Consider the following 21,105-nt stretch of genomic DNA (forward strand, 5'->3'; position numbering starts at 1 on the left):
CTACACAGATCACCGTGCACAAGTTCTAGTGCCCAAGTTGCCCTAAACGCCACCAAATTAGGAAATGACTGCCTCATTTGCTTCCCGACCAAACAAGATTCACACAACTTGTTTTCATGGGTAATGCCACCATCCCTTCAAGTGGCCAAGCCTAGTATGCCCCAACCAAATTGTTTATTTAATTCGGCTAAGTAAACTAACTGGTTTACCAATCTTTAATTGTATACGGTATAGTCGATTAGGGGAATGAGTCACCTTCATCAATAACCTACCTTGCCCATCATGCATCGTAAGGTAGTTATCTTTTATATGAATATCACACCCGTGTTCTGAGGCTTGACTGAGACTAATAATATTGCTTCGAAGACTCGGTATAAAATAGACATCCATAAGCAAACGATCTTCACTGGTTTTAGCCTCAAATAAGATCAACCCCTTACCTATCAACATAGGAGTCGTCCCCAAACTTAACCTTTCCTGTTACACGATTGTTAAGTTCAGACATCTTTAGACTCATAGTTAGGGTTGGCAATTGGGTACCTATTAAATACACGATAAGACCTGTTAAGAAAAAAAGTGCAGTACGTGATTTCTTTAATTTTCTTAAATAATTGAAATTAGTAGGCTAGACTCCATCATATTCCCTTATTGATACATGAAACTTAAAACTGTCTTATAGTCACGACATATAAAGTAGTTAAAAGAGTCGTATGCATGTTTTATACTTGTGTTTAGAGCGTCGCTTCATACCTTCTAAACCTATAAAGACACGAATTGCCAGCCCTACTTATAGTTTCCGGGTATAACCTTCTTTTCGTTCAAGAACACCGTTTCCTGAACACTCTTAATCATAAATAGTATCTGATCCTTTGTCTCGGATGCTTCAGCTAACTTTACTTCACCTTGAACTTATTGTTTTTGGTTGGGACACTTGTCGACAAAGTGTCCAAACTCATCATATCGATAATATTGAACCTTTGAGAGGTCCCGGGTTTTGTCCTTATGTGTAACATTTGGAATTTCCAAACCTATATTCGTGTACGTTTAACCCGGCCCGGAATATTTTAGATCTTTATTATTAATCAAAAATCAAATACTTATAAGTAGTTAAGTTTTCTTATGTTCACTTTAGGCCCTCATACTTTAGATAATGTTCAATTACTATTTAATTCATAAAAAGTTCATTAAATGACCTAAAACCAAACCACAAGGACTAAACTTGTAAAAAGTGAAAATCTCTCTCTGGTGGCTGGAGCGCCATGCGACGGCGGGCTCCAAGGTGGCCGGGCGGCGCGTTGTTTGTGCCGTGTAGATTCCTTAGTTCGATTTGCTTTCCTAACTCGTTTTTGGTATAAAATCGTTTATATTAAGCATATGTGAGTGAATTAAGGTCCAAAAAAAGTATTTTAACCAAGTTTCATGCCCATATTCGTTACTTAATGATCAAGATCAAATCTTTTTGATTATTTCATTGATTTTCTCATTAAAACCATATTTACTTGCTTAAACGAGTATTATGTTCATAAATGGTTCGTTTTTGTAATCTCTATATAAACACATCATAATTATCTGCCACAAGCTTTACCCTAACCCTAAGAGAGGCTCCTCAGCCGTCACCTACATTTGTTCATCACCAAACTCTTTGGTTTTTTCTTATTTGTTGAAGATATAAGCTTGTTCGTTTGGCTTTGCTTACGTGTGGGCTTTAACTCATCATTTCTGTTGATTCTTTCCCTTTTCATGTAAGTTGTAAACTAAGAAATCGTTCATACATATTCCCTAGTCAATAACCTTCAATCAATTTCGGTGGTTGAAAGATGTTAACTGGTCAATTCGTTTAAAACTCGTTAAAGGGCAAAATAATTAACAAGTTTGACTTTACGTTTTCTTATACTTCTGGTCGGATTCAACATTCGGTCCAGAAGACTTTTATTCTCGTAACGAAATTTTAAGGCTACTGACCAAAACCCAACTTCCGAATCGCTGTTTGGATTCTGGTCAGTACCGACTCGCTTAAACATTTAATTTTGACATAACCAGCATTCTAAACATCCGTTTGGGTTGATTCCAGCGAAAACGAGTTCGGTTTTACTTATATTATCATATCTCAAAGTTTCAGGTTCTGATTGTTTATCTCGTTTGACGCGTAGTGAACGACTCGCTTATTCATTAACTTGTTTATTCTTAATTGCATTCCGTTGCCTTTATTCTAAAGTGAGTTTTATCATTCCCCTATTTTACTAAGTTTTCTAAAAGTTTTGGGGACATATACGTATTATCCGTATTTCATACTATGTGTGTGTGTGTGTATATATATATATAATGTGTTGTAAAACACTCGTATTTTCCGCACGTTTTATCTACGTATTATATTATATTTTATATGTTTTAACTCGATTTAGATAGGTTTTACATACATTTATTAATCTTGTAGGTTTTGGGTGAAAGAAAAAAGAAAACCTGGACTTTTCGAGCATTCTACGAGCCTTTTTACGCATACAAGTTCAAGACAAAGCTCAAGGCCCGACCCGTATGCATCATGGAGGCCCAAGACCATATTATATTATAACATAAAAAAATTAAAAAACGCTAATACTGTTACAGTAGCCGCGATCGGCCAGAATCAGCAAGGAAGAAAAGAGAAAAAAGTTTTGTGGAGCTAGGGTTTGGACTTGTGGCGGCTAGGGAAGGAAGAACAGGCAAGAACAAGCCTCGGTGATCGTTTACCGTCAGTTTACAGCAGCCCGGAACATCCATATCCTTCCATCTTTTACATTGTTCATCACACTTTATTTTCTTGATCAATTGTTAATTTGTTTTGCAATTGTGTTAGAGATTGAAGTGTTTATGACTGTTATTGATTGTTTAATGATTATTATGATGATTGGTATGAGTTTAATGATGCTTTTATTTAATGTTCATGGCTGTCCAAATATGATTATTGGCTAAACTTGTTAGTTCTACCTAGGAATGATGATTCTTGTTAGTGTTTGATAGGTTTTATGGATTGTTTGATTGATAGACTTAATTTGTTGATGTAAAGTTTGATTTAGACATGAAATAGGTTGTGTTCAGTGGCTGGAAATTTTAGTGATTCATTTCATAAACCCCGTGTGTTGATTGATTAGTTTTGTATTGATTGGTCGGTGCATTGTTTGATTCTAGACTTTGTGTTTAGGGTTTGTTTGCGGTAGGTACAACCGTAGGGTTTTGTTGCATGATTTATTGGATTAAGTACAGCGGTTAGGCACCTTCTTTGAGACCGAGAGGTGATAGGAAGTTAGGGTTGTCTCATTGCCTTTGCATGCTAGAATAAGGATTGCACGAGAGCGAGTTCGTTTCTTGTCAGGTTTAGGAGTTTTGAGCGACTAGTTGATCTATTTTGGTTTAAGTTGAATTGTTCCTCTATCCTTGGTTGTGTAGTATTCATTGACATTAGGGTTGAGTGTTGGTGAGACCGAGAGGTGATCCTTCATTAGAACACGTTAGCAATTGTTTCCCGGTTTGGTCGTTTTAGGCGATTTTGAATAGTTAGGGTTTGTTGTGTGAGACCGAGAGGTAATCCAGCGAGCCCGAGCGATCCTTAGTCGTGCCATCTTTAGGGACCGGTGTCTAGATATCATTCAATCCAGTAGCTTGTTAGGCCTACAATTTGATTCAGACCTAGGTAGACGTTTTTCTCCACCCGAAGTCAACTCAGTTAGTTTTCCGTTAAGTTTTCTATTTTTGGTAAGTTTTATTAGTTAATCTAGTTAGTTCAGTTAGGTTAAAAGAATTCAAAAATCAATTAATTATTATTCTAAGGTAGGTCTCGTCTAGGGTTAGTGATCTTTAGCGTTCTTACGTGTCCACGTGTTCGATACTCGGACTTCCTAGGTCTATACTACTTGCGATCGGTACACTTGCCGGTTGTGTGTGGTTTTAGTATTTTCGTTTTAATATTAAAGCTTAGTTGTGAGGGTCATTATTATAGGGTTATTAGACACACATCAATATATATATATATATCAAACAATAGCAAACGTGTAATTGTGTGTGACTTAATCAAATATACGTGTTACATGCTTACTTGTATTAATGTTCATTTATTCGTATAATTCAAAGGGGTCCAATGTATTCCCATGTATTGGGTGCTCATAATATTGACCAACGCCTGATTCGTTTGGCAACGGTCACATTACTTGCTTATGGTTTGATTCATTTACCACATTTACTACGTTGTGCTTACTTATATCATTGCAAAACTGATGATAATCTCACTCAACTTTATGCTGACAAACTCTTTCATTTTCTACGTATATGCAAGTTATCATGTAAATTTGGAGCATGAAGTTGGATAGTTAGACAATACCATAGGATTTAATGAAGACAAACATAATTTAGATTTGTTATATTTATTGATTTGAATTTGTTTTGCTATATTTGGATATATGTACATTTGAAACAAAATAATTAAATAGATATTGTCATTTATATTCATGATAGTATCTTCGAGCTGTGAGCAATCGGATCACGCCCCGACATTTCCGCCTTAGGTTGGGGTGTGACATTATGTTCATGGTTTTCCAGGTTCGTGGTGTTTACTTGATGACCGCGATTATGACCCGAGCCACGACCACCTTGTCCTCGCCCTCCTCCACGTCTAAGATCTTCGTGAGTAGACTCACGATCATTTTACCGACTACTTGAGGATTCGGACCTATGAAACATAAGCTTTCCTTGGGTTTCGGAAAACATGTCTTCTTCCTGAATCCGCTCCTCGTGTGCTTTTAAACGTCCCATCACGTATTCAAACCCAACAGTTTTGAGATCCAAAGTTTGTTCAAGAGATGCAACAATTTGAATAAATTTATTTCGGTGTAGACTTGAAAGGAACTTCTTGGCCATCTTAGTTTCCTCAATCACCTACCCTAAACTTACCCCCTTTGATGCCGTACACGAGAGTTTCGCCACAAACTCATCAATCTTGACTCCTTAACCCGATCAGTCCCCATATTACGCGTCTTAATAACATTCCAAATCTCATTGGCCAACTCAAGATTACTCACTTGCATGATTGTTGCTTCCTGGATCGATTGATAAATTAACGCAATCACGATGTTGTTTTTATCATTATCGTTTGCCCCTGGATCAATGGTATCCCAAACCTTATGCACATTCAAGAGTACCTTTATTCAAATAGCCCACAATACGTAATTGGTAGAGGTAAGCATGGGACTTTGGAATCCATTCGGGTTCCCGATCCCGCTCCCACTACTCATCCTCGTTACCTCTTTATCACCCATCGATTTTCATAAAACTCTAACTACAAAAACAATTTTGAACCAAGAAAAACAAAATAAAATAAAGCAACTTTAATTATTATTTTCCCTCTTGAAATCCTTGTCGACGAGAACTAAAAAAACAAATCTCCATGTTGACTTTTATTACGAAACAACCAATCAATCAAAGAATTCTAACTCCTTTTGAACGTGGCGGAATCTTCTTTTTCTTGCAAAACGGATCTTTGGCAGCGGCAATATCGAGTGGGATGATTTAATCGATCACGCGCTGATCAATTAACACGAAGAGTGTAACCGACTCTGATGCCAATTCAAGAACAAATTGATAGCGAAGACAGAAACGAACACACGACATTTAGGGTAAACCTCTCGTATTATTATAATAAAGAAACTAGCTCAACTTGAATATCCTTTGCATAATACAATAACCCTATCATGGCTATGCATTTTATAGGATGACCCAAACTAGGCCAACAAGTAATTACCAAATATAATAAACCTTAATTGCAACCCCATAAACCTTTTACAACATTAATGAATTTCATAGGCGTAATAGGTTCAGCCGGGTCACCTACACGCGACAGGCCTATATTGATGGAAATTACCAACACAGTGATGCGAGTGTGCGAAGTGCGCCACATTGCATCCATCGCTCATCGCCCGTGCTCGTCGGGTGCTCTGCACACTTGCTAATGCCACTAAATGTCTTGTCATATAAGAATATTATCTTGTGAGCTTTTCTCCTTATAAGGAGCTCACAAATTTACATTCTATCAATGTGGGGCAAACCATTTCCCATTTCACCAATGTGTCACAAACCACTTTCTTATTTTACATTCTCAATCAGACATTTTTTGGACTATTTTTGTCCTTTAACTTTTGTAAATTGTCAAATTTGACCTGAAAATTTTTTGGATGCTATAAAACGAACTGAAAAAACTGAACCAAAGCATTAACCGACGGTTAGTTCTTTGTTTTTTTTGAAAAACCGAATTTTTTGGTTTCGATTCGGTTATCCATTTTTAAAAAACTGAAAGAAAGCAAACTAATTGATGGTGTTAAAGATTATGTAGATGATGAAGACTGGGACTAAACTTTAAAAATGAATAAGATGATGAATGAAGATTGCAACTAAACTTTTAGTGTTTTTTGAATAAGAACTTCCTTGAATTTTAAACTCTACTACTATAGCAGCTTTATATTCGTATGATTCCATGTAACACACGCCTATTTTTGTTTTTTGAATTCAATATATATGTGGTACTCTAATATGTTCTTACAAGATTAAAATAATCATTTTCATTTTAAGTTTTTTTTTGCAATGTCTACGCAGAATTGAAGAAAAAAAAACCCAAAAAAAAAACCCCTGAAAATAAACGAAAACTTAACGGCTTAAATATTCTAAAAGCGATGACTTCGGTTCCGCCTAGTAACCGGACCGTGTTCAGCCCTAGTAAAACATCTTATAATGTACGTTTATTATCCTTTTCTTTTCAAGGTAAATCTATTTTAAATTTTAAAAGAAATTTATTTATCATCACACAAGTAATACATATGCGCAAGGAATTGATCCTCAATCACATGAGAAGAGGCACCTTCCTCTTTTACAACACACTTTAGTACCTCTATTAAACCATTCCCTTTTTTTAACTGTATTTGGAAATACTACTAATACTTGTGTAAACTTTTTTGAGACTATACGTCAACCGTCCATGCTGATTTCAACGATTCATATCTGACTCACTCAGGAACACCATATAGAAGGAAACCCGTTAATGTAGAAGAAGGTAGGGTCTTGTCACACCCGGCCCTGAACGGCGGAAACAGCCGGGCGCGCGCGAGTGGGGATTGATAATTAAGCGTGGGCCATTGCAAACATTCAAAGTAAGATTTTCATTGTGCATGAAATGTTTAATACAAATACATTACATTGTTTAAAAATTACATAAAAACATCCAAGTATAAAAACTGTTGAAGATTTCCACGCCATATCCCCTTGCGCGGCGGGAATAACCACGCGCATCGAAGGGATAGAACTAAAATCTTCCAAAAAGCTAGTTTTAGATGTTCAGCGTGAGGTGCCCTAAGTGTGACTCCATGCGCTACCTAGTTATCTCCTGAAAGACACGTAAAACATTTGAATCAGTATAAACTGAGTGAGTTCACAAGTTTTAGTAACTTGATAAATCGTATTGCATCATAGTCTTGATAAAAATCATTCTAAAACATAATTCTGATAGCATCATTGAAACACATGCTTAGTAAAACATAGTTCTGATAACATATTCTGATAAAATCGTTCCGCGGGCTACGCGCGAACATTTCTGGGAACTGTGCTCGTCTGTGTAAGTGGCGCTGCCACTACGAGCGAAATAAGTAATACCGTCCCGCGGGTTACGCGCGGACACTTCTGAAAAACCGTGCTCGTCTGTGTAAGTGGCGCTGCCACTACGAGCGAATAATACCGTCCCGCGGGTTACGCGCGGACGTTGTGCCGGAAAACAAGGCGCTCGTCTGCGTAAGAGGAGCGACCTCTACGAGCGGGCTCAATCCCATAGTACTGCCCCGTGACATGCTAGGCACTCGTCTGTGTAAGAGGTGCGACCCCTACGAGTGGGCGGATCAAACCAGCAGTCCCTACCCTTAGAGTTCCAATGGTAAAGTGATCACTTACTCGTATCGCACTCTCATCGAAAACCATAGATAACCGTTTGCATTGCTCGTAAATATCCATAATGAAACATTATTTAAACACATAATTGCTTGCATTGCTTGTAAGAGTATCATGATAAAAACATAATTTAAGTACGTGTCCCTCGCCCCGAAAACAGTTTAAAAATAGTGAAAACAGTGAAAATAGGGGCTGTGAGACTCACCTGTGGTTCTTGTTAAGGGTTTAATCGAGATTCGGGTTTTCTTGGTGTTGGCCTCGGAATTGAAGGTCTAGAACACGATTAAATAACAAGTATATATATTAAGATCAAGAAATAGGAGAATATAAGGGTTGGAAAGTAGATCTCCAGGTTATAATCTCGGCTTACCTAGTAACAGGATCGGAAATGAAAACAACGGATGCTTGGGAGATGATTAGTGCTAGTTTGCAGTTCTTAAGAGAGAAGTTTGAAGTGTGTTTGGGTGATAATTTGGGTTACATATTTATAGGCAAGATTTAGGGAACACAATCCCTTGCTTTAGGGGATTGTAATCTTTTCATATCTAGGTGTAATGATGATAAAGTATGGAAATTATTATTATTTATTTAAAAGTGGAGGTGATTGGTCCTAGGGAGTGGATAAAAGATTCTGATTTGATTTGGACAGGACATGCAGGTCTGTGGTTGGTGAGAGTAGGGTGGCTGACAGTTGACTTTTCATGTTACAGTATGCTTTTTCAGGTGCTTTTGTCAGTTGTACAGTAAAAAGTGGAAATCTCTGAAACACGCTACTGTTTCCTTTTCTGGGCGGGAATAATCCCCTTATATCTGGAGATTAGGCTAAGTGTTCTGCGCGTATAGCTTTGTGCGCATAGCTTTATGCGTGAAGGACATTTATTTGTTGCGGGTAGGTACGTAACCTTCTCGCAGTCAGGGACATTGAGTTTCATTTGTAGATTCTCCAGGTGGTCTTGGTATTTCAACATAGTGATCAGTCATGTTGAAGTCAATTCCATCTTGGAGCTTCAGACAAACTAGCTCTCAATGTTCCCGCCATGCGGGGAGGTTAGTTCCCCTTCCGCACGCGCATAATCGATTTGGGATGCACCCGCCTTAGCATCATGCGGGACGGTCAACCCATTAGACAACATAAAGTTAAGTTACATGAATACATAAAGTCAAAACATTCGCGCATGGCGCACATAACATATGCCCACGCTGGTTCTTACATCGCGCGCTCGCGCAGGGCGCACATAACGTGCCCGCGCTGACTCTAACATAGCGCGCTCGCGCAGGGTGCACATAACAAATGCACGCGCTGATTCTAACATGGCGCGCTCGCGCAAGGTGCATATAACATAATTACCTAATAATTAGGTTGATTACTTGGTTTATAGGATTGGGAAATTACCGGGTGTCACATTTTCCCCCTGTTAAGAGAATTTCGTCCCGAAATTTATGAGACGTCGCTGGCAGAAGCCATGTTCTGAAAGAGGTGTGGGTATTTCTTGCGTATTTGATCTTCTCTTTCCCAAGTGTATTCAGGCTCACGCCTTGAGTTCCATTGAACCTTTACTAACTTGATTCTGCTTCTGCGTAACTTTTGTTCTTTCCAATCGGTTACTGCTATAGGTTCTTCTACGAAGTGCAGTTGTTTGTCGATGTGAATCTCTTCCATCGGCAAAATCAACGTTTCGTCAGATAAGCACTTTTTGAGGTTGGACACATGAAACGTATCATGAACTCCACTGAGTTCGGCGAGTAGACGGAGTTTATAAGCAACCGGACCGATCCTTTCCAGGATCTCAAACGGTCCAATGTAGCGCGGATTCAACTTTCATCGCTTGCCGAAACGGGGGACTCCTTTCCATGGAGAGACTTTCAAAAGTACTCTATCCCCTACTTGAAATTCCAACGGTTTCCTTCGCACATCTGCGTAGCTTTTCTGTCTGTCGTGCGCTGTCTTAAGGCGATCCCGTATCTGAAAAATCTTGTCTGTTGTTTCTTGGATCAATTCTGGACCAGTCATTTGCTTGTCACCCACTTCAGCCCAGCACAGTGGGGATCTACACTTGCGCCCATACAAAGCTTCAAACGGCGCAGCCTTGAGGCTTGTGTGATAACTGTTGTTGTAAGAAAATTCAACCAATGGGAGATGAGTATCCCAGCTTCCCCCGAAATCAATTGCGCACGCGCGCAGCATATCTTCCAATGTCTGGATTGTTCGCTCGCTTTGCCCATCCGTTTGGGGATGATAAGCCGTACTCATGTCAAGACGAGTACCTAAAGCCCCTTGTAACGATCTCCAAAACCTTGAGGTGAACCGACTATCTCTATCAGAAATGATGGATACTGGGACTCCATGCTTTGAAACTACTTCTCGAATATACAATCGGGCTAACTTTTCCATCTTATCGGTTTCCTTGATCGGCAGGAAGTGCGCTGACTTAGTTAGCCGATCTACAATAACCCAGATTGTGTCGTAACCCCCAGGTGTCCTTGGCAGTTTGGTGATGAAGTCCATAGAGATTTGTTCCCACTTCCACATGGGAATTTCTGGCTGCTGAAGTAACCCCGACGGCTTCTGGTATTCAGCCTTCACCTTTGAACACGTCAGGCACTTACTGACATACGTCGAGATGGCGCCTTTAAGATTGGGCCACCAATACAGCGCTTTAACATCTTGGTACATCTTGTCTGCGCCAGGATGTACGGAATACCGCGTCTTGTGAGCTTCGTTTAATACTTGCTCGCGCAATCCTCCCTTGAGAGGGACCCATATGCGGTTAGCAAAATATCGAGTGTCGTTTTCCTTAAGTTCCAAACTCTTAATCATACCCCCAAGGGACTCGTTTTTAACAAACTCTGGTTTCAAGGCTTCTTGCTGAGCGTCTCGGATGCCGGTAGAGAGATCTGCGCGAATGGTCAACCTTAGAGCCTTGACTCGTAGCGTTTTTATTCGCTCCTTCCTACTTAGCGCGTCTGCTACCACATTCGCCTTTCCAGGGTGGTACTTAATTTCACAATCATAATCATTCAACAACTCCACCCATCTTCGTTGCCTCATGTTTAAATCCTTTTGATCAAATATATGTTGAAGGCTCTTGTGATCCTTAAAGATTATACACTTTGTACCATAGAGATAATGGCGCCAAATCTTTAGCGCGAAGACAACCGCTCCAAGTTTCAGATCATGCGTTGTGTAGTTCTTTTCATTGGTCTTGAGTTGGCGCGAGGCATACGCTATGACTTTGTCTCGCTGCATAAGGACACATCCGAGTCCCTGATGTGAAGCGTCGCAGTAAACGACGATGTCATCCGTCCCCTCGGGCAGAGACAAAATTGGCGCACTACATAACTTCTGTTTCAACATTTGAAATGCCGCTTCCTGATTTTCGCCCCAAACAAACTTCTTGTCTTTCTGAGTTAGCGCGGTCAGAGGTAGAGCTATCTTGGAGAAGTTCTCAATGAAGCGTCGATAGTAGCCAGCTAGTCCTAGGAATTGCCTCACCTCAGTTGGGGTTTTTGGCGCTTCCCAGTTCTCGATGGCTTTGACCTTGGAGGGATCGACGTGTATTCCTTTCTCGTTTACAACGTGACCGAGAAAGTGAACTTCTCTAAGCCAAAACTCACACTTGGAAAACTTCGCATACAACTTTTCTTTCTTCAACAATTCCAAAATCAATCTCACGTGTTGCTCATGCTCGGCCTTGGTCCGAGAGTAAATCAGAATATCATCTATAAACACAATCACAAACTTGTCCAAGTATGGTTTGCACACGCGGTTCATCAGATCCATGAATACAGCCGGCGCATTAGTTAGCCCGAAAGGCATCACTAAGAACTCATAATGGCCGTATCTAGTTCGGAAGGCTGTTTTCGGCACATCTTCCTCATGGACCCTAAGTTGGTGGTATCCTGACCGTAGATCTATCTTCGAATAATAACTGGATCCCTGCAAATGGTCAAATAAGTCGTCAATCCTCGGTAAGGGGTACCGATTCTTGACTGTCAGCTTGTTCAGCTCCCTGTAGTCAATACACATCCGGAAGGAACCATCCTTCTTCTTTACAAACAGTACTGGAGCTCCCCAAGGTGAGAAGCTTGGGCGTATGAAACCCTTATCCAATAGTTCCTGTAACTGATTGGATAGCTCTTGCATCTCAGATGGAGCTAGTCGATAAGGCGCTCGAGCTACTGGCGCAGCTCCTGGGACTAAATTAATACGAAATTCGACTTGTCGCGGCGGCGGTAATCCGGGCAAATCTTCAGGAAAAACTTCTGGGAATTCGCGCACTACTGGTAAGTCTTCAATTCTTCGCTCATCTCCTATCTTCTCTACTACATGCGCCAGGAAGGCGTAGCACCCTTTCCTTAGGCACTTGCGCGCCTTTAGGCACGAAATCAGTTTCGTCGCAACTCCCCTTCTTTCCCCTTGAATTACCAAGGTTTCTCCGTTCAACAGTGGGACCCGAACCTGCTTCTCATGGCAAATAACCTCCGCGTGGTTCTCGACTAACCAATCCATACCTACCACAATGTCAAAACTTCCCAAGTCTATTGGCAACAAGTTAATATTGAACCCGTGACCTCCCATAACTATTACACATTGTTCAGTTCTTTCGTTCGCGCATAACTGCCTACCATTGGCTAGTTCTATAGTATAAGGTGTGTCTAGCCTACTGGTTGCTAGGCCTAGGGAGTCTTTAAACTCAGCGGATATAAAACTTAGGTCAGCGCCAGTATCAAATAAGACAGATGCAAAATGGCCGTTAAGCAAAAACGTACCGGTTACCACATTCGGCTCTTCTTTAGCTTCGCCCGCCCCGATCACAAAAGCTCTCCCGCGAGCTTGGTTTCCCCTTTGCGGGCAATCCCGACTGAAATGCCCTGGCTTTCCGCATGTGTAGCAGTTGTCACTGGCTCCAGCTTCCTTAGCACGGCAATTCACCGTCTTGTGCCCTGGCCTGTTACATTTGGCGCACATGACGCTCGCGCATTCACCCTCGTGGTGAAACTTGCATTTGTTGCACCATGGGTAAGGCCCGCTGTATCCTTTCCTTGATGGCTCCGCGGGTTGGATCGCGTAAACCCTTGCGCTTTCCTGCTTCTTGAACGGTGGCTGCTTGGAGTCGGACCCTCGGTGGTGAGAGTTCCATTTCCTCTTGGAGTCAGAGGTTCGCTGCTCGTTTCCGCGCGTAGTCAACATACCCGCACGGACCGTATCCCTTGTAAGGGTGATGGCCCGCGCTACCGCCTCATCAAAGGTTGGAGGCGCTGCGGCGTTGAGCGGAACCCTAACAACAGGAGGTAACCCAAAGATATACCTCTCGATCTTCTTTTCCTCCGTGTTTGCCATGTCTGGCACCAACTGGCAAAGCTCGTTGAACCGGTTGTTGTAGGCGTCGATATCCGTTCCTACCATGGTGTGGTTCCAGAATTCCTGTTGCAGACTCTGAATTTCTGCGCGAGAGCAGAACTTTCTCATCAACATTTCCTTCAGTTCCTCCCAGGTCTTGTGAAGAGCAACTTCTCGCCCCATAGTCTTCACTTGAAGCTTCCACCAAGACGAAGCTGCTTCTTGGAACATGCAGGTCGCGTAAAGGACCTTCTGGTTTTCACTACATCCGCTAATGGAGAGAACTGTCTCCATCTTGTCAATCCAGTTGTAGAGACCAATGGCCCCTTCGGTACCCTTGAATGGCCAAGGCCTACAGGCCATAAATGTCTTATAGGAGCACCCTTTGTCCAAGGCTCCTGATTCGGGTTCTGGGGTCTCGTTCTGACGACCCTGACTAGATTCGGCCTTGCTGGCCTCATGTGTCGCGATCGCTTGCGCGATTATTTCCGCGAGTTCCTCGGGTGTCATGGTAATTCCCTTGGCTCTGGTTGGAGGCATTCTCGTTCTTAAAAAGAGAAAATATAACAAACTTAGCGCATGTACTCTGAGCACGTAATGTTCTTATCTTTATTCACTAGATACTGTGTGACCCGTGTTCATAAGTGTGTGTATAGTTTCTTTTAAAAATATTTTCTTTGAAAAATATTTCATGCGATTCCCCAACGGTTATAGTCTAGGTTAAAACTTCTTTTCCTAGTTCGCTATAACCAGTGCTCTGATACCAATCTGTCACACCCGGCCCTGAACGGCGGAAACAGCCGGGCGCGCGCGAGTGGGGATTGATAATTAAGCACGGGCCATTGCAAACATTCAAAGTAAGATTTTCATTGCGCATGAAATGTTTAATACAAATACATTACATTGTTTAAAAATTACATAAAAACATCCAAGTATAAAAACTGTTGAAGATTTCCACGCCATATCCCCTTGCGCGGCGGGAATAACCACGCGCATCGAAGGGATAGAACTAAAATCTTCCAAAAAGCTAGTTTTAGATGTTCAGCGTGAGGTGCCCTAAGTGTGACTCCATGCGCTACCTAGTTATCTCCTGAAAGACACGTAAAACATTTGAATCAGTATAAACTGAGTGAGTTCACAAGTTTTAGTAACTTGATAAATCGTATTGCATCATAGTCTTGATAAAAATCATTCTAAAACATAATTCTGATAGCATCATTGAAACACATGCTTAGTAAAACATAGTTCTGATAACATATTCTGATAAAATCGTTCCGCGGGCTACGCGCGAACATTTCTGGGAACTGTGCTCGTCTGTGTAAGTGGCGCTGCCACTACGAGCGAAATAAGTAATACCGTCCCGCGGGTTACGCGCGGACACTTCTGAAAAACAGTGCTCGTCTGTGTAAGTGGCGATGCCACTACGAGCGAATAATACCGTCCCGCGGGTTACGCGCGGACGTTGTGCCGGAAAACAAGGCGCTCGTCTGCGTAAGAGGAGCGACCTCTACGAGCGGGCTCAATCCCATAGTACTGCCCCGTGACATGCTAGGCACTCGTCTGTGTAAGAGGTGCGACCCCTACGAGTGGGCGGATCAAACCAGCAGTCCATACCCTTAGAGTTCCAATGGTAAAGTGATCACTTACTCGTATCGCACTCTCATCGAAAACCATAGATAACCGTTTGCATTGCTCGTAAATATCCATAATGAAACATTATTTAAACACATAATTGCTTGCATTGCTTGTAAGAGTATCATGATAAAAACATAATTTAAGTACGTGTCCCTCGCCCCGAAAACAGTTTAAAAATAGTGAAAACAGTGAAAATAGGGGCTGTGAGACTCACATGTGGTTCTTGTTAAGGGATTAATCGAGATTCGGGTTTTCTTGGTGTTGGCCTCGGAATTGAAGGTCTAGAACACGATTAAATAACAAGTATATATATTAAGATCAAGAAATAGGAGAATATAAGGGTTGGAAAGTAGATCTCCAGGTTATAATCTCGGCTTACCTAGTAACAGGATCGAAAATGAAAACAACGGATGCTTGGGAGATGATTAGTGCTAGCTTGCAGTTCTTAAGAGAGAAGTTTGAAGTGTGTTTGGGTGATAATTTGGGTTACATATTTATAGGCAAGATTTAGGGAACACAATCCCTTGCTTTAGGGGATTGTAATTTTTTCATATCTAGGTGTAATGATGATAAAGTATGGAAATTATTATTATTTATTTAAAAGTGGAGGTGATTGGTCCTAGGGAGTGGATAAAAGATTCTGATTTGATTTGGACAGGACATGCAGGTCTGTGGTTGGTGAGAGTAGGGTGGCTGACAGTTGACTTTTCATGTTACAGTATGCTTTTTCAGGTGCTTTTGTCAGTTGTACAGTAAAAAGTGGAAATCTCTGAAACACGCTACTGTTTCCTTTTCTGGGCGGGAATAATCCCCTTATATCTGGAGATTAGGCTAAGTGTTCTGCGCGTATAGCTTTGTGCGCATAGCTTTATGCGTGAAGGACATTTCTTTGTTGCGGGTAGGTACGTAACCTTCTCGCAGTCAGGGACATTGAGTTTCATTTGTAGATTCTCCAGGTGGTCTTGGTATTTCAACATAGTGATCAGTCATGTTGAAGTCAATTCCATCTTGGAGCTTCAGACAAACTAGCTCTCAATGTTCCCGCCATGCGGGGAGGTTAGTTCCCCTTCCGCACGCGCATAATCGATTTGGGATGCACCCGCCTTAGCATCATGCGGGACGGTCAACCCATTAGACAACATAAAGTTAAGTTACATGAATACATAAAGTCAAAACATTCGCGCATGGCGCACATAACATATGCCCACGCTGGTTCTTACATCGCGCGCTCGCGCAGGGCGCACATAACGTGCCCGCGCTGACTCTAACATAGCGCGCTCGCGCAGGGTGCACATAACAAATGCACGCGCTGATTCTAACATGGCGCGCTCGCGCAAGGTGCATATAACATAATTACCTAATAATTAGGTTGATTACTTGGTTTATAGGATTGGGAAATTACCGGGTGTCACAGGTCTCAAATACATGATCATAAAATTCCAAGTCTTAACCGTCATCTCATCTCAATTGGACTAGAATCAAGTCCTGAATCAATAATCAAACACGAACTAAAGAACAACTCTCGTTTATATTAATCAGAAAATACAACTCAAAAAACTGATTACAACTCTCAAACCCTAACCCAGTTTGACTCTTGATGAACCATAACTTGGTTGCATCTAGATGAACCCTAACTCAGTTACATCTTGTGTGTGTCTCTAGATGAACCCTAACTCAGTTGCATCTCAGACCTTCACAACCTATAATGTCTAACCATAACTTGGTTCATGTAGACCAATCTAACTTGCTAGTCAAGACATTACCAAATATAATAAAACCCTAATTGAAACCCCATAAACCCATTACATATTAATGAATCTCACGGGCCCAATAGGTCCAACCCGGTCACCTACACATGACGGACCTATTAAGTTGAAAATTACGTCCAACAATCACCCCCTAATTTCTGACTCGAAACAGGTGGCTTTTCAACTCCGAGCATGCTCTTTTGCCCTGTCTGATTTGAACCACGATCTTGACCTTCTTGGTTTTCACAACCATCTTGGTTCTCATCATCTCAGTCTTGATCTCCATGGAACTTCTCTTGATCCATAGATGTGTTTTTCGGCTCTCCCGAACTCGACTACTCTGTGACCCTGTTCCCGACCATTCACTCGGCTGTATGAACTCGCATAACCACTCCTTTGGCTGCAATCTGGGTCATCTAATCGAGCGAACATCAATCTTCCTTGATCATTTTTAGTTTCCAAATCAAAACACTAGCGCATCTTTCAAATCCTTGGTCAAAACGTAACTCACATTTGTCAAAGCATAACTCGTTTAACCCGAATAAAAAAAAACTCTGAATTGAATCAACTTGTCCAAACCAAATCAAAATAACCACCAAAAGTTGTTAAACCAACTTGTTTAACCCAAAAGATAAAAAATAATAAACCGACTTTGCTTTTTTTTTTCTTTTCCTTGAACTACTCGTCACCACACAAGAAAGAGCCTCTCTTGGCTTTTCCTCTTATTATTTTTTTAACCCCATTAACTCTTTTTTTTTCTTTGTAATAACCAGACTGAGGAGAAGCTAATTCAACAAATAACCTTTTGTTGACTTTATGTTGCTTTGCACCAATAGATACCCCACTTGGTTTCAGCCTAACAGTTGTTCTTGGTCGAATTAAATTCTTGAATTCGGCCCTTGATAACCAAACACCCTTGCTTCTTACCTTGCTTGAACAGCAACCAAACCAAACAATTCCTTTTGTTTGATCCGCAACCCTCGTCTCGCTAGTCGAACACAGCCCGGTTACTCTTGCTCTGCTCCTTCTACGACTTTGGAATGTAAATAAACGGATGGAATGAATTCTTGATCGCCGATCTCCTTCTCGAATCACGGCTTCTCTAAAAATCAATCCCTTCTTATCGATCACAACTTTGGTCGACAAACACCAAAAGTGCAACCGATCTAATACCAATTTAAGTCCCAGATCAATAATCAAACATGAACTAAAAGAATAACTCAGAAAACTGATTACAACTCTCAAACCTTAACTTGGTTTAACTCTTTATGAACCGTAACTTAGTTGCATTTAGATGAACCCTAACTCGGTTACATCTTGTATGTGTCTGTAGATGAACCCTAACTTTTTTGCTTCTCAGACCTTCACAACCTATAATGTCTAACCATAACTTGGTTTATATAAACCAATCTAACTTGTAAGTCAAGACATTACCAAATATAATAAAACCTTAATTGAAACCCCATAAACTCATTACATATTAATGAATCCTATGGGCCCAATAGGTCCAATCCGGTCACCTACACATGACGGGCCTATTAAGTTGGAATTTACGTAGAACAAATATATTTTCTAAGCTACACAACCTTGTGATTTTTTTATTTAAAAAAAGAAAGAAAAGAAAAAAACCCTACCATTGGGTCCACGAAATATGCTTCAATGGAAAATGAGGAGATGAGATATAGTCGTGTGGATAAAACGTGGACACCATCCACCAATCACAACGTTTTGAAATCCCCTTACCTGACCCCAACCCACAATCCCCTATTTCGTCGCTAACATATTCACCATTAACAATAACTAACACACACACACTTTGAGCTTTGAGTTGAGCAGTAATGGCTGTATCGAGTGCCTTTGCTGGTGCAAAACTTGAGTCAATCTTCCTCAGCAATGCTGCTGCAGCTGCACCTGCTGCTTCATCTCACCCAACTTCTCACTTTCTAATCAAACCAAGAAGAACCCAGAGGCCAAATACTATTAGGTGCGACTCAACCGCATCATCAGATGCTGTGGTTGAGAATGCAGCAAGAAACGCATCCAGTCTTTCTGCTCTTCAACAGCTCAAAATCAAAACCTCATCAGCTGATAGTAAGCTTCTGTTAATGATATTAGATGAGTAAATTATGATACTAGATTATTATTATCATTTATTATTATTATTATTGTTATTATTATTTACCCGTTTTAGGCTAAGAAAAAAGTATTGAAAACTTTAGAAACTAAGCTTTATGGAATTAGTTAATGAATTAAAATCATAAATAGATGCCTAAATTATGATACTCTGTTATTAACGCGTTTTAGGCATTTGTGTCCGGTGTTAGAGGTGTGCTGGGGTCTGTTCGGTTTTGGGTTAAAACCGAATAAAAAAGTGAAATGCTGGCTTTTAAGTGTCTGGAAACTGTTCGGTTTCGTTCCTTTTGGTTTTGCCATTTGGGCTTGAAAACTTTGGGTAGATAAAAGAAGTTACTTAAAAATAATGAATTTGGGCATAAATTTTTTGTTTTAGTTAATAAATAATTGATTATTAATATTATACATTTGGGCTAATGTATTTCGGTTAAACTATATATTAAACTATTATAAATTACTTTAAATCTATGATTTCAGTTGGTTTCGGTTTTAGTTACACATAAAGCCGAAACCGAACCAAAAGTTTAGTTTTTACAAAAACATAAAACCAAACCATCAGTTTTGTGTTTCGGTTTGATTATTCCAGTTTTAGATTGGTTTTTCAGTTTCATGCACGCCCCACGATGACGTTATGCTCATTTAAAGTTTGGTCCCTTTGTGCATTGTTTTCCTTTTCTCCAACCGGTTTAAATAAGAGTCAGCCACACTTGGATCGGCTCTTATCACAATTTTCTTACTCATAGTTTTTGTAAGTAAACTAATATTATATATGGTGAATTTGCAATCAGGGTATACAAAGGAAAAGAGCAGCATCATTGTGATTGGGCTGAGCATCCACACCACCCCTGTGGAACTAAGGGAGAAGCTTGCAATCCCTGAAGCTGAGTGGCCCAGAGCCATCAAGGAGCTATGCGCGTTGAACCACATCGAGGAAGCCGCGGTTCTATGCACTTGCAACCGCATGGAGATTTATGTTGTAGCCTTGTCTCAACACAGAGGAGTCAAAGAAGTCACCGAATGGATGTCAAAGACCGGCGGCATCCCTGTTTCCGAGATCTCTGATCACCGGTTTCTGCTATACAACAAAGACGCCACACGCCATATCTTTCAAGTGTCAGCTGGACTCGACTCGTTGGTCCTCGGAGAAGGCCAGATTCTTGCTCAGGTCAAACAAGTGGCTAAAGTTAGTCAAGGCGTTGCGGGCTTCGGGAGGAACATTAGCGGGCTGTTCAAACACGCCATCATGGTTAGGAAACGGGTTAGAACTGAGACCAAGATTGCTGAAGGAGCTGTTTCAGTGAGCTCGGCTGCAGTCGAGCTGGCACTGATGAAGCTCCCCCTGTCGGGCTATTCCACGGCCCGAGCCCTGCTCATTGGAGCAGGCAAAATGGGGAAGCTTGTGATCAAACACTTGTTGTCGAAAGGGTGCACGAAAGTAGTGGTTGTGAACCGGTCTGTAGAGAAGGTGGACACGCTTCGTGAGGAGTTTAAGGATATCGAGATCATATACAAACCGGTTGATGATATGATGAGTTGTGCTGGTGAAGCTGATGTGATCTTCACAAGCACTTCTTCTGAGACCCCGTTGTTTTTGAAAGAAAACGTGACGGGCCTCCCTCCTGTGGGGGCCGATGTCGGTGGAAAACGTCTTTTTATCGACATATCGGTTCCTAGAAACGTGGGGTCGTGCGTTAACGAGGTGGAGGGAACGAGAGCGTACAATGTGGATGATTTGAAGGAAGTGGTGGCGGCTAATAGGGAAGACAGGCTAAGAAAAGCCATGGAAGCCGAAGCCATCATTGATGAAGAACTTAAACTATTTGAGGCGTGGAGAGACTCGCTTGAAACGGTTCCTACGATCAGGAAACTAAGAGCGTATGCTGAAAGAATCAGAAGCAGTGACTTGGAGAAATGCTTGCAGAAGATGGGTGATAATGTAAACAATAATACTAAAAAGGCGGTTGAGACGTTGAGTAAAGGTATAGTGAACAAGCTGCTTCACGGGCCATTGCAGCATTTGAGATATGATGGAACCGATGACCGGACGTTGGATGAGACCCTTGAAAACATGCATGCTCTCAACCGAATGTTCAGTCTGGAGACGGAAATGTCTCTTTTGGAGGAAAAGATTCGGGCTAAAGTTGAACAACAGAAATAAGCAAAGTTATTATATTATATATATCCAAATGTTGTGAAATTTTCCTATTTTTGTATTGAGGAATATTCTCCCAACTGTATTATTCGTTCATGAAATGTGGTTATTACATTACATTACTCATATTATCATTATGTATA

At 41.0% G+C, this 21,105-nt stretch overlaps 1 protein-coding gene across 1 annotated transcript; it reads left to right on the plus strand.

Annotated features, from left to right (window-relative positions):
• Positions 1-18,488: 18,488 nt before the first annotated feature.
• LOC143553765 (glutamyl-tRNA reductase 1, chloroplastic-like) lies at positions 18,489-20,968 on the plus strand. The gene is made up of 2 exons (XM_077043699.1): positions 18,489-18,768; positions 19,599-20,968. Exons 1-2 carry the CDS (start codon positions 18,516-18,518, stop codon positions 20,966-20,968), a joined length of 1,623 nt encoding a protein of 540 aa, XP_076899814.1. The 5' UTR covers positions 18,489-18,515.
• The last annotated feature ends 137 nt before the right edge of the window (positions 20,969-21,105 follow it).

The sequence above is a fragment of the Bidens hawaiensis genome, unplaced genomic scaffold (genome assembly GCF_021521415.1).
Source record: "Bidens hawaiensis isolate Kalapana, Puna unplaced genomic scaffold, B.hawaiensis_p1.1 tig00000055_1, whole genome shotgun sequence".
NCBI classification, from domain to species: Eukaryota; Viridiplantae; Streptophyta; class Magnoliopsida; order Asterales; family Asteraceae; genus Bidens; species Bidens hawaiensis.